Genomic DNA, 14,665 nt, shown 5'->3' on the forward strand with positions numbered 1-14,665 from the left:
CCGTTTCCTAGAACAACATTTGGCTGGCAGATTTCTAAATAATATTGTTCGTTGTCCGTAACAGTTTAATATTTCTGTTTGAGTTATTTAAAACAATTCATACAAAGTTAAATTTTATCATAAAATGAAATGTGACATTTATTATTTTGTCCTTTTATTAAACTGTATGAAATAAGAAAGGTTATATCCTAAATGTTAATTAATCACCAATGTAATTTACATGGTTACTCCATAAATTGATAGTATGACGGGCTGGTCAGTTTATTATAGATAAATGTCCAATTCACATTTTATTATTAATACAATAATAATACGATTAATACAATTATTTTTAGATACATACTTTAATTAATTAAACATATTCTATTTAAAAAACATCTACTTTTTGTTCCTTCCATACAAAACGCTAATTTTATATGTAAGTACCTACCTAATAAAATGGGTTAATTGTCACGATATATTTGGTAATTCACCTACCAAGACGTAAAATGAAATTGTTTGAAAAAAAAAAAGTTCGTTAGTAGTTTTTTTTATTCACAATCAAAATATTTTTAGTGGAAATTTTAATATTCCCGTATTTATAAATTGTAGTTGTTAGTAGTGAATAGATTTTACATTACATACCAAGAAATGTTTCGGCAGTGAACGAGTGCTTTGTCCCTCTGTTTGACTCAAAAATAAAACCAGGTAAATCTTCTCGCAATATAGTTGTCTGCTGCTGCCCATCAGTATTATGTATGTGAAGTTCTTTCTCCCTGAAAACAACCACGAGACAAGTTAATTTCATTAATGATTTAGCAGGGTCAAGAGCCACTCTAACGGCAGAACCCTGCTGGCGCACTATGTGCGCGAAAACTGTGGGATTTTTATGCCCTAATTGATGACGTGTGGCAGACACCACAGGCTGATCAGCTACTTGCCAACAAAGATAAATTACTAATGAAACAGATGCCAATAGCCACAGCCCATGCTTGTAACAACACTGGATTATTATTGTTCATTAAAAACTAGGTCATACAATATAACATACATTTCTTATCTTGGTTCAAATAGTTTAATTCTTTTATAGTTTTTAATTTATAATTTTATGGTTGTCTGTATTAACACTGTTTATTGTATTTCCTTGATTTCGCTGATGTGGATACGCCACATGTTTTAGGGATGGTACCGCTTTTTATATTTTTGTATATATGCCAATTTATACCATGTTTTGTCCAAATTTAAAAAAATAAAACATATATGTTTAGGTGAGATTACGGGTTCTTCCTTCTACGAGTTATGATGATACGTTAGATGATAAGACCTGTTTATTACTATTTAGTACTGTTTATATTTTTTATTTTACTGTGTTTCAGTGTAACTGTACTAAAACATCAATATTTTTAAATATATTAACTTACTTTTTACAAGACAGTACCCAGTTTCCAAGGATAAGCTTTGTATTGCTTGGCTTAGATAGAATTGGTTGGGGCACCGAAGTTTTCACTGATGCACGCGCCCTTTGTAGTTTGTCTATAAATTCACCACGATTTTCTGAAAATAAATTACTCATAAAACTTACATAATTTTTTAAACCTGGCACAGAATTAGCTAATACAATTTCAATTTGTACAAAATATATCTTTAATTAGCTTTAATTGATTGGATTTTAACCTTTACAGTTTTAAATCGTCTTTAAGAATGCTTTCATTAATTTATAATTCGTATCCATCCGGCTCGAAGGACCAATGTTCGGGTTTGGGATAAATTATTAAGATATTTAAAGGATAATTATTTATTTAATGAGCGATGGATTAAACAAATGCGGTGAGATCAGATTGGGATAAGAGTCGCGCCCAGTACCAGGTCTGAATGCGAACTAACTTAAGTGAATATAATGAAATATAATAAGATATAATGAAAATGAACACACAAGCAAATCATATTGCATGGTGTCATTGCAAATACCTAATATATGCTTATTATCAGAATAAGAACGTACCAGTATTATCAGTCTGATGTTCGGGACTGCCGCTAGAGTACATGGTAGCCAATTTCCCATCTAACAGGAAACGAAACCAGCCGTTAGAGCCCGTACTCAGCTCGAGGGCGGCCGCGTCGCTCCACACGTAGAGGGCGTCCCGTCCTCGGCACAACGACCATTCGCCCCAAGAGTATGCTGTACCATTTGCCAGGCTGCATGCGTCTTCTCCGGGTTGTTCGCTTGATGGCCCTGTAACGATAAAAAACATATGTATAGTTTTTGGAGCGTTCAAGTATTACGTAACGAATTTTGGGGAGGAGGGGGTCCTTTTGTAAAACGTTACGGTGCGGGGCGGGGATAGAATTACGCGGTATTGTTAATATTATTTCGTAACTTTTAGGTATAAACGGGTGGTGTAGGTGGTCACGAAACGTTTTACTATTGGGTACAGAAAAACGTTACGGCGCGTTATGGGGGGGGGGTCAAGAATCTCCAAAAATTGCGTGACGTAATACTTGAACGCTCCCTTTGTAATCTAAGAACCTAGGTTTCTGCGTCTGTGGTACTGATTTTTCTTAATTGGCGTACAAGGCCTTCCATAAAGATACTTTAATTACGTCTGGAACGAAACCATATATAATCAATTCCTCCATTTATTTTTATGTTTATGACTGTATACAACCATGTTTCAATGTTTCGCTTTTAATTATGATATGTATCAAAATGTATGTGTTATTTCAATAGTTTTCATATAGTTACTTTGTGTATTATTTATTAAGAACAAACCTGCAGCTATCACAGTAGCATTGTTGTCTGTGGCAGGTAGTGGATAGGCAGAAGCCAACGCGTCCACTTTGCTGAAAACGCCTAATCTTGCGAATTGCTCCAAGTAAATATCGGCCGCTTTGATCATTAGTTCTTCTGCTATACCAAGCACGGTTAAATGTCCGTCATCATCATCCTAGGAAAACGAAATATATTTAAAACCATAAACAGTGGCGCAAAATAAGAGTCGAAAGAAATTCAATTACTATTTCATACTACTATTTCAGTAGTATAGTGTTTGATAACAACGTCATAATGCGTAGAGGAACATGCGAGGAAAGAATACTAATATTAAGAATTGTGTATTTCCTATTATCTAAAATGAATTTCAATGATAAGGGCACATTCACTGAATGCGGGTAAAATTCGATGGTGTGTTGCTTTATACATCGACTTTTTAGTTATGATTCATGAATGACAAAAATATGTTAATGGTAGCTAGCGTATTTATTTACAACAAATTAACACGAATTTATTGTTTCAAGTAAATATTTGGAGTTAACCCGTGCGAGGGATATTAAAACAATAAGAGGAAGGAGCGTTCACACCATCGTAACTTTACCACGGGCGGGCGGATATAGCGACTGCGCAGATACCGCGACTGTGCTCGACGTCCGGTATCGAGATCCTCCTAGTTGTATAGAAATTACTGATGGCTATACATGCTATGAACTATACAATCTTATCATATTCTAAATGAATTTATCTTTAATAAGTTCTATATTTAACCTGTATATGAGTTCATGTTATTTTCTTAACAGACTTTACCGATTAGACCACTGATTTTCTAATTTCAATTGACTTTTTCAGGAACTTTTGTTATAAAAGTGCATTTATAATTCGTAAATAAGTTTGATTAAAAAAAATCTATTTTACCTGTGTATCGAGGACTCTTGCTATAAGCCTCGTCAGAAGCGACGCAGTTCGGGGCGTGGACAGCGTACGCAGACGTTGTGAGGGTGCGTAGTGCACCATTTTGCGTACGAGCGATAAACACGCACGTTTTACGCCTACACCGCCCGCTGCTATGTACCGCGAACAGAACACTGGTACTAGACGACTGAAAATAAATTTACAATAACTTTGATTATTCTATAAAATAAATAAGTGGCACTCTTAACCCTGGGCCTCAGATTTATGAATCTGTTTCATGATCATTTTTAATCTACTAGGCAAGTAGGTGATTAGCCTCCTGTGCCTGACACAGGCCGTCGACTTTTTGGGTCTAAGGCATGTCGGTTTCCTCACCATGTTTTCCTTCACCGCTCGAGCAAATGTTAAATGCGCACATAGAAAGTCCATTGGTGCACAGCCGGGGATCGAACCTACGACCTCAGGGATGTGAGTCACACGCTGAAGCCACTTGGCCAACACTGCTCTTGATTATTCTATATCTAATCTTCTATGTTATATCTTCGCTTGGACCAAGTTTCTAAGGTTTTAAAGATCAAGAATCAAAAGACGGTAGCACACGCACGATATGCAATTGATTTATCAATATACGTCATAAATACTAAATCGTCGTGTAAAGCGCTGGGTTGTAAGATAAGCAATAAAACTTACTCTAAATAAATTGCAGCCATTTCCCTATCACCGGTGTCAGGGAAATCATCATCGTTGGATGAAGCCGGCGAATCTTGATTGCTAACAACAAGCCATTCTCCGGGGCATTGCAAAATGGCTGCCACTTCACGATGACCTGTGTAAAATAGTGGAGATTTTTTAAATGTTACAAAATTTCAGCTATGAAAGCAAAAAGTAAAGAACCTTACCATTCATAATAGGTGTAAAGTAATGTATGGTGTCTGCATTGTTATTTAAAAGAATATTTACTAGCGCCTGTGACTTTTTATTAAAAATAATAACATCCTCTTTAAGTCTCAGATTCCATCTCATTCTTTCATTATCGCTCATTGATGGGCAAGTAGGAGATCAGAGGTTTCCTCGCATTTTGACCTCACCGTACGAACAAGTGTTACATATATATAAATACATAATTAGCACATAGAAGGAAGATGTCCATTGTGGTACAACCGGTATTAAATTTACGACCACAGACCGCACAAAAACAAGTATATATGCAATTTGGACTTACATTAACATATTATTGAACTCAGATAAATGATATAGGGCAAGGTGAGTTCGTGGTACGATTTTATAGGGTTAGAGGATAAGTGATAATGAAAATGCAAAACTGACCGGTCCGTTTACCTTGATCGTGCCTTTCCCTCGCTTTGTCGAGCGGCGTTTTTCCATCTTCATCTCTAAGGTCGGCGTTGGCTCCATAACGAAGGAGGACTTTGGCAATAGCAGGTCGACCAAAGCATGCTGCGTAGTGGAGAGAAGAGCTTCGTTGGCCGCGGTTTACGTCCGCCCCTGAAGAAAATACAGAGTTAGATTTTTAGACATTGCACGTGATATGAAAGAGTGGCGGAGAGTTTATTGCCTGTTCTTCTTTTCCGTTCTACGCCCTTGATTTGAAAACTAATTAAAATATGTTTTGTCATATGTTTTGACGTTCATAAGTGTAAATTTTGTTACCTATATGAATAAATAATTTTTGAATTTGAATTTGATGCTTTTCTCACTTTAAGAGAAATAAGTATTAATGGCGCGCTTAATAGATATGTACATCGATTGACAATACAGGTAGCAAGTCGCGCTGATTGCAATTAGGCTAACACTGTCAAAAAATATAACTGTTTATTGGAAAACTGTGCCCTGTATAAACTCTAGTTAATTAGGTCAATCTAATCTAATTTTCGTTAAACAGAGTCTAACTGAAATCTCATAATACAATAAATTTTTAAATCGAAATAGTAGTTAAGCTATTCAGACGTAAGTACTTCCAATGTAATACGTGCAAATTTAATATTTACATTATTTAATCAAATGCGGTTTAAGGTGAAACCACAACCAAATTACATCTTTGACAATTAAGCTGGATCCACACAATGATGGCAATCACAGTTTGATGGCGGTCTGATCTTGGTATGGTAAAATATTATTAAATACAAAACAATGGGTGTTCAACTCATTTTACACGCCTGTCTCACGTTTGTACTCATCGTTTAATGGTCCAGTTAACAGAATGTCGGCTTTACAATAAAACTGTGATGAAAAATGACTCATTTTCAGCAACTCCAGAGAGACCAGAGACTCCAGAGATCTTCCGGCGATTTGTTTTAGCAACCTTGTATTGTTAAATATTTACTATTATTATTGTTTTCTGTTGCTTAGTCATATTCCTACCCATTTGCTATTAATGTATTTATTTACATTGTATATTCGCGGATGCTTGGCGGACCCATGCGACTTATCCGATACAAAGAGGGGGCTCGGGAGTTGTGTGCTGCTATATTGCGGGCTAGTCGATTGTGAGGAAGTTGCATGGTTAGCGATGCACCTTCTTAAGTTCTGTGTCTTAGGGAGCGATCAAGTATTACGTCACGCAATTTTTGGAGATTATTGACCCCTCCCCCCGTGTAACGCGTCGTAGCGTTTTTCTGTACCCAATAGTAAAACGTTTCGTGACCATCCGTGACTATAGCTAAAAGTTACCATTATGTGGTGTAAAGTACTGGAAAGTCGAAAATAATATTAACAATAACGCGTAATTCAATCGCCGCCCCGCATCGTAACGTTTTACGAAGGAAAAAAATTCGTTACGTAATACTTCCCTTATGTCACCTTTTAGTTGACTTTATAGTTAACAGTTTTCGGAGATATATTTCTCAAAATAAGATTTGTTAGGGTAATCGAAAGCTTTACAATTTTCAAAGCCAAATACCTTTTTCACATAGAAACTCCACCATCTCCCTCGTCCCGAACGCTGCCGCCCAGTTAAGAAGAGTCTGTCCCACGTCATCGGTAAAATTGACATCCACCGCGCCAGTATTGACAGCTGACATGAGCGCATCGGTGTCCTTTCCCCTTATACAATCGATCAGCTGCCGGTGGGACTTGTCCCTCACCCCCTCACCACTTGCAGACACATTTGAGGACCCCACTACCGAGGAGCTACTGCTTGCGGCAGTTGAACTGTTACGGTTTAACCCACTGTAATTGTCAAGTTAAATTTAATTTAAAAAGAATATCATATTGAATTGTAATCCTGCTATGTGCCAAAAAATTAATTTTGCCAACTTTGTATATATATATGTTAACGTAAAATTGTAAACACCGTTAGATTGTAATCTATCGGTTATCGGTTATCGGTATTCGGTAGATTGTACTACACTAACTTAGTTATCATTCAAACTTCTTTGGTAAATTACAGATTAATTTTACTTTCCAACAATTTCATATAACTACCGAATAATAATACGCTAATTTGTAAGCAGTTCGTTGAGGTTCACAATCTTTCGACAGTTTACAATCTCGCGAGATAGATTACAATCTAACGGTTTTTACAATTTTACGGTGACATATACATGGCTGAGAGGTTAATACGCGACAAAATTATTGGAAGCTGTGGGCAACAAGAAAGACTGATCATTTATTTTTGCTTTAAATATGTATTAACAAACAGTTATAATTATGTTAGTTACAATATGTAAGTGCGTGCTCCTATTTCACCATACCTCCTGCTGATAGAGGACAAGTCTTTGTTTTGAATTTATTGTATTATTATTAATTACTTAAGATGTCATGTGGAACATGGTGTAATGGTTGCAGCTCATCACAAACGTCGTGTAAAAAAAACATGGCGATAAAAAAGAGTGGCGGAGAGTTTATTGCCAGTTCTTCCCTTCCGTTCTACGCCTTTGATTTGAGAACTGGCAGTTAATGTAAAATTAGAAGCATTTCATATATATTTCTTTTTTTTACATTCATAAGTGTACATTGTGTTACCTATATGATTAAATGATTTTGACTTTTGAATATTGTCCTAAATTTACATTAGTAGCATTAATATTAAGCCTAAACCATATTGGTGCACTTTTTTGAATCAAAGTTTGAAAGTATGTAGTTATATACACAATTGGATACAAGTGTACTATTAATTCAATTTTGTATGTAAAAAACATACCATTCAGTATATTTATTCGACTTACGTTTGTATAGCTTGACGCCCTTCGCAGAGCAGTACGAGTAATAAATCAACCAAACGCATACACTCCAAACTCCAGCGTTCATCTGACTGAACAGCTGCTTCTATAGCCGAACATAGGTCTTGACGTACTAAATCCTAAAACGAAAAAAACATATTGATATTTGTATGAAATACCCTTAATGATTCTGATGAAAAAGTCATACATACATGTGTGATTTGTTCAGAGCCGCGGCACAGCGTGGTTAGAAGACTGACAGTCGTAGATACAGATGGCACTGTACATTTATCATCGCTATTCTCGGTGCTACCCAGACGATGTACCAACTCTTCAATCAAGCCTGAATATAAAAAATTAACACATACAATAAGGCTAAGTTTTGAAACCTAACGAAGACGTAGGTGGTCATCTCTCTGTGTCCACCAAGAAGAGACAATTATTTTTCTGTAGAAATCTGACCCAGGTCCTTCGGCTTCAAGACCATATTTAAACACTAACGGCATAACTTTACTAATACAACGCTTGTAGCAATTAGTATTAGTAATATATTTTTGTATTTTATGAATCATCAATAGCTAATAAACTTCAATAAAAAGGTAGAAATTTCTTCAGGTCACCTAATACTATGTTATAAATCGAAAGATTATTAAGGGCGCATTCTAAAAAATATGTATTCGATAACATCTTATCCATTTAATCGTTTAACAATGACCTAAAAACCTCAATACAAATGTTCTAATTAATTGCTAATAAACTATTATTTATATGCGTGATGTGTTCGTATGAAAATAACCCCGTACCATGTTCGGCTAGCGGTGCAGGGTCGGCGTGAGCTCTCGCAAATCGGTCCGCAAGTGACGCAAAGCACCGTAAGGCCGCATCGGCGACACGTGTATCGCTGTGACGTAGTAGGGAGGACAGGGAACTCACTGCATCGCCCACACGGGCATCACCGGGTTCCATCTTACCGCAGACTCTGAATACAATAGTTTAATCTATATATATATAATGAAAATGGTCTTCGTTTGAGGCTCAATCACGCCTAAACCACTGATCGTATCGACATGAAACTACCACCATTCGATGCGAAATTTTTCCTAGATGGTTTATGGCTATATTTTATTACTGTTTTACTTTTATGAAAATTTATCCATACGGACTTCACCGCGGAAACATTCGGGGAGGCTTCCTAGAACCTCTAAACGTCAACATCTGTTAAAAACTCGATTTTCGAAATATTTCAATTTTCTTAGCGGGAAGTTAAAAAGAAGAATAATAAAAATATGAAAAAAAATAAAATAATGAAACATAAAATTTATTTTAATTCGTCCAGGAAAGCGGGCGCGAAACGGCTAGTATTTTATAAAATATAATTCACCAGGTGTCATATTATAGGTAAAATAATAACTACATGTTGTTTTAGCCTAACCATTGTGAATGACCTTATTAAATATTACCTTGAAACAACAGCCATAGCTGAATGCAATGTGTCTTTGTGCACAGAAGTTCCGTGATGAGTAATAAAATGTAGAACAGCTGGTAAACCACCACCTTCCCAGACTGCACCTGGTTCTCGGGTACATACTAACTCCAAAACCTGCAAACGTCATATAACTCAAAAAAAACTGTGTTATCAAGAAACTTTGCCTTCATATAAAGAAATGGGCTGAAAAGAGGGCCCCATCCTTGCTTTCATATAATTTTGAAAAGTAAAAACTTATTGTAAAGTAAAACTTTGTAGTCTACATTTTCCTATTGCATTTATGGATTAATATTATGTCAACAGGAAACAGCATATAATTAATAGGTAAATGACAGCTTTCAGTTGCACTTGCATAAAAAAGACTTCACTAACCTTGATGCATTGTTCAGCAAGGTCTTTGCTAGTCCTATTGTTAGTATCCACAGTCAAAAGTCTGCTGCAAATAGCTTTTACTGCTCCTTCAATAGCTACAATTCTTCTGGTACATTCAGCTAAAAAATATAAATTCTTAGGTATAATTTCCATTAGTGCATAATGTAAAATATTGATTAAGTATCATATCAGTTGCAAATGGACAATAATTAAGAAACCCTTTGGTTCTTAATAGATCGTACATCCACCAGTCATTAAATACATACTTATTGAAAATTGATAACACAAAATTAATATAACATAAACATCTCATATCAACAATGAATAAACCGATTAACTATAGGTAACTGACCTGATACATCCAAATAGTAGGTGATTGCTCTAGCTGTCACTTCTAATACATTATCTGGTGCATATTCATCAAGAAATATTTTACACAAAGCCGGTAAGAAGGTTCGTGGAGGGCAGCTGTAATCCAGATATAATATAGTAATAGTGTTACAGTCTTTATGATCATGGAGGCAAAATAACTTCCCAGAGATTCAATACAAAACTCTATATAAAAACAATGTCATTCAAAATCAACAATGGCATTTTTACATAACTGTGACAACATGCCAACATACCATTATCAGATTTGCATAGCTAAACAAACCTTGAGTACTGACAAAAATGGCATAATCAATAAGAAAATATATATAAATGTCATAATTTATTGATTGTTAAGGAAAAATATTTGTATTTTTGCTAACACTAGTGTTAAGTACACAGTAACACATCAATACAGCATATATTTAGTATTGTATATTAAGATCATTTAAAAAAAATTGTTGTTTATTTATTATAATAAGTATAAAATTACCTTTCAAAGCACCGGTCAACATTATCTGACATAAGCAAGAGCATACAAAGCTGCTCCAAAGCAATAAGCTGCATATCGCGCTCATCACCCTGGCCTGTCAAAAGCCACTCCAGCAAGGTCTCAGGATCCACCTCGGCCATCTTAATAGAACCAACAAGAAATTTTATTATTAATCAATACAACTAGTTTAAATATGACATAAAAATATATGAAATAATACCTTGGGTGGAGTTTATTCCTTGCTGCTAAAATAAAACAAATTATATTTATAATTCAATTCTAGTTATTGATATTTAGAATAACACAAGTGACAAATTCTGTAACTAAGGCTTAGATTCAAAGTAAAGATATTGCACTATGTAAGCCTGACATACACAAATCCAGTACATTTTTGAAATATGAGTCATACTAAGCAATAAGTCTTAACTTTGACTTTCCCTAAAATTCATAAGTATAAAAAAAAATTGAGTCAATAAAGTTATTTAACATATATCTATATATAACTACAACATATGATTAAAAGATCTAGAATATGGGCTTATAAATTTTTATGTTCACTTCATTAGTTACAGTAAATAGTGTCAAATATACGGAATAATTATATGGACTATTTCTATGTTTTATTTATATTATATAAAACTAAAACTTATTGGAAATAAAAACTACATTTTCACTTTAGGATCATAATTTCTTGCAGAAATGTAATTCTATGTAGGTACTAAAAAATCACGATTTTTTATTAAAGGTAATAAAAATAAAAGGTTTCATGTATGATTCAGAGCAATTATTGCATATTAAGTGGGTTAATTTCGAATAGAATGACCCTTTCTCTTTCACAAATGCATCAGATAAGTAAGACTAATGATTGTCGATTTTACAACCACGGAAGTATGAAACAGCGATGTAATGCACATGTTATGTTTTTATATACAAAATAAATATCCAATATTCCATAATAATTAAAACGTGACAAAGTAGAACAATGAAAATGATCAATGTCAATACACTTACCTTTATTAGATCATTACTGATAAATCAATTCAAAATAAGATTTTAATAGGAATATTTTTCTTGCGTTTAATGCGACTTTCACTTCAACACAATTCAATAATTACATGAGAAACATCTTTTTCTACGATTTTCACAACATCATCTGTCATACATCAACCTCCTCAGTGCTCGCCATCATTGTAGGTAGTGATGTCCCGTGATAGTTGATACAATACCTCGAACCGGTAAGTAATTCATAATCGTTTTTACAATCGAATAATGCGTAAAACAAAAATATATTATTTAGATTTAGAATTTAAGGACAAATTTTTACTTTTAAAAACAATTATTTCATGTACTTTTGTTGTAATTTTAGTATGACAAAAACTGCACCTATTATTGATTTGAAAATAAAGTTAAATTTGACGAATAAAGTTTCTCGATATCAAAAAATATGCGTAGAAATAATATTTCCAATTTTGGAAAATCGTGGAATCGTATTACACTACAATATTTTTTTGAAGTTATACTTCTTTAGGAGCGTTATGAAAAATTGATGAGAGTGAAATTATACGATGCGCGCGCACCGTGACACAAAATTAACAGAATGAAGTTGCCCACGGAAGATGCAACGGCATTGGACATAATTTAAAAACAACTTTCGAATAATAATAGAATTTATGTTACACTTAATGTAAGAGATTAATAATAATTAATTATTTAATTTTTCAAATGTAAACTGAACTTTATTGACTATAATTACTCCTTTTCCAGTCTTTGATTATTTAATTGTAATTAATTATTTGCATGCAATCAAAAACTATTTTTAATAATGCCAAAGAAGTATAACTTCTTATGCGCGTACATAAGTACACGCACCCTTTTTTATTTTTAAATATGATTTATCGTCGGGGCGTTTATTTAGTTATTCTTATTATTCCTTGAACTAAGTTCGAGCATGTAATGTAGAAGCCCGAATGTTACTCTGCTGATAGTAGGTCACATCTGCCGTTAAATATTCTACAAAAATATGTAGTTAAATATTATTTATTTTTTACCTGTATATTAAATTAATCTGTTTTAATTTGATACTGGTTACTTTTTTTACATTTTTCTCATGTGATGCTTAAGCCATGAAAATTTTAAATAAACAAAATTTTATCGATCTCGAATCGATGCTGCGATAGACCACACTATTAAACCATAGAGTTGTCACCGGTCTAGTCAATAGTCGTCCTCTGTCAAACTTGATTAAGACGAATGAATTTGTTTTGGGTGTGTGTATTTTTCGCCTATTTTTTCATTTTATGCAAGATGAACAAATTAGCAACCACATACACTACTTCCGAAAACGTATACCCTATATCTACAGGATCTGTTAAATGGTGTTTAGGTCCTAATTCAAATAAAATACGGTATATTTTTTTTAATTTATCTTGGAATTGAGTAATCTGTAATCTGTAATCTGATTTTTAATTCCGTAGAATTCTGTCAGCTATAATTTTTTAACATGTCAGAGATTACAAACCTTTTTTGCCGGGCACATTTTTTAATTTAAAATAAGATTCTATACATAAGTAAGTAAATATTTAGATTTACTTTTTTGTAGGTAAAAAATAAGTAGCATTTAATTTTTATGCCCTCAAATGGGTCAAATTTGTCCCTTTTTCGGTGGAGAACTTTTTTAGTAGCAACACTTATGAAATGTCAGAATTCTACGGAATGTAAATCAGAGACCAGAGTTTAGTTATATAAAATATTCTTAAAAGACTGACTATGCACTTGTGAGCCTACTGGCAGTGTAAGTGTCCATGGGCGGCTGTAGCACTTAACATCAGATGAGAGTTTCCCCGTTAATATATTAAAAACAAATATACGCCTCCTAATATTGCTAACTTCAGGATATATCTTAATAGTAGTAGTAGAATTTATAAATCAGTGAATGTTTAACAAAATAAAATGGAATTTTTTGAACATTGAATAACTGTTACAGTTCTTTACGTTCAGCTATAATTCTTTATACGCGTTTTTTCGCTTGTAGTGTTATATTTTCCAAAAAAAAAAAAACATTTCTATTCAGAATTTTTCAATTTGAATCGGTTGTTTTACAGATTAGCGCATTCAAATCAAACAAACACTTTTGTTAGTGTTATGATAGTTTAAATAAGGGTAATATTATTTTAAATTTGTTTTATCTAAAATATCTACTCATTGATGATTTGTTATTATTCACAATATATGTTTAACACAAGAAATTTAGATTATCTTTAGGCATATTTTAAGTTATTTTTACGCATAAATACTCGTATGTAGTGTAAGTAATTTAATGCTCGTTCATCGGCCCAATTTTAAGTCATGATGTAGTAGAAATACCAGCAATAAATGCCAAACATATTAATACATATTTATATTCGTAGTATATGTCCATATAAGGCTTTGTAATAGCGGTAAATTGAATTATATCGTTTTGTCCTCGTTTATAGTATAGCATCTTTTTATAAAGCGTAGTTAATTTCTTCAAATATGCCGTATCGCGGCACCAGCGATTTTGAGGCTGATTTTATTTTTTGGACTTTGTCATGAGTTCTCAGCACTATAACTAGTGTTGTTATGATGGCGCATGACCTTTTTTGCCAATAAAAAAAAATTCAAAAAGTAGCCAAAACCGAATCAGAGCACCCCATTATCCACGTCGTCTTGTCTGCCTTACCCCTAGAGTGTATATAAAAAATCGGAGGTGCGGGGGAAGAGCAGCCCCCACCCGCTGTAACAAAGCACAGGCATTATGCTTGAATAAAATGCCTGTGCTTTGGTACGCAAGGGCGGAGGGGCCGCAATTCCCGCAGCGCCGGAGCTGTCCAAAAAACCTATTATTAATATTGTTCGGTTAACTAACTAACCTAACCTAGGTTAATATATCAATATTTTTTTAAAATAAATTGATTTTTTTTCATGCGCCATCATAACAATACTAGTTATGATGTTTACAGATCATGTGACTGTAAAAAAGAATCTGACTGAAAATCGCTGGTGCCACGATACGGAATATTTACCGCCATAGTATATAGTGAGTAGGTCGTAGTCCTACTTGCGATTTTGTACTGAAACATATTAAA

The 14,665-nt window shown here is 33.9% G+C and overlaps 1 protein-coding gene across 11 annotated transcripts in view; it reads right to left on the bottom strand.

The window, feature by feature from the left end:
- The window catches only part of LOC125052210 (E3 ubiquitin-protein ligase Ufd4), a 33,912-nt gene extending 22,162 nt beyond the window's left edge, over window positions 1-11,750 (bottom strand). For 4 of the 11 annotated variants that reach the window (XM_047652885.1, XM_047652884.1, XM_047652881.1 and 1 more), the window contains exons 1-17: window positions 11,571-11,749; window positions 10,780-10,804; window positions 10,560-10,699; window positions 10,050-10,165; window positions 9,698-9,816; window positions 9,300-9,439; window positions 8,643-8,818; window positions 8,052-8,182; window positions 7,846-7,979; window positions 6,579-6,847; window positions 4,988-5,164; window positions 4,352-4,487; window positions 3,665-3,848; window positions 2,750-2,924; window positions 1,982-2,212; window positions 1,401-1,533; window positions 625-755 (exon numbers count right to left, since the gene is read on the bottom strand). In XM_047652885.1, coding sequence (XP_047508841.1) covers window positions 625-755; window positions 1,401-1,533; window positions 1,982-2,212; window positions 2,750-2,924; window positions 3,665-3,848; window positions 4,352-4,487; window positions 4,988-5,164; window positions 6,579-6,847; window positions 7,846-7,979; window positions 8,052-8,182; window positions 8,643-8,818; window positions 9,300-9,439; window positions 9,698-9,816; window positions 10,050-10,165; window positions 10,560-10,699 — 2,392 coding nt within the window. In that variant the 5' untranslated portion in view covers window positions 10,780-10,804; window positions 11,571-11,749. Of the gene's footprint in view, window positions 1-624; window positions 756-1,400; window positions 1,534-1,981; window positions 2,213-2,749; window positions 2,925-3,664; window positions 3,849-4,351; window positions 4,488-4,987; window positions 5,165-6,578; window positions 6,848-7,845; window positions 7,980-8,051; window positions 8,183-8,642; window positions 8,819-9,299; window positions 9,440-9,697; window positions 9,817-10,049; window positions 10,166-10,559; window positions 10,700-10,779; window positions 10,805-11,566 lie in introns of all 11 variants that reach the window. The other 7 variants (XM_047652887.1, XM_047652886.1, XM_047652883.1 and 4 more) reach the window with 4 other exon arrangements.
- Window positions 11,751-14,665: the final 2,915 nt, after the last annotated feature.

This window comes from Pieris napi, chromosome 9 (assembly GCF_905475465.1).
Source record: "Pieris napi chromosome 9, ilPieNapi1.2, whole genome shotgun sequence".
In the NCBI taxonomy this organism is placed as follows: Eukaryota; Metazoa; Arthropoda; class Insecta; order Lepidoptera; family Pieridae; genus Pieris; species Pieris napi.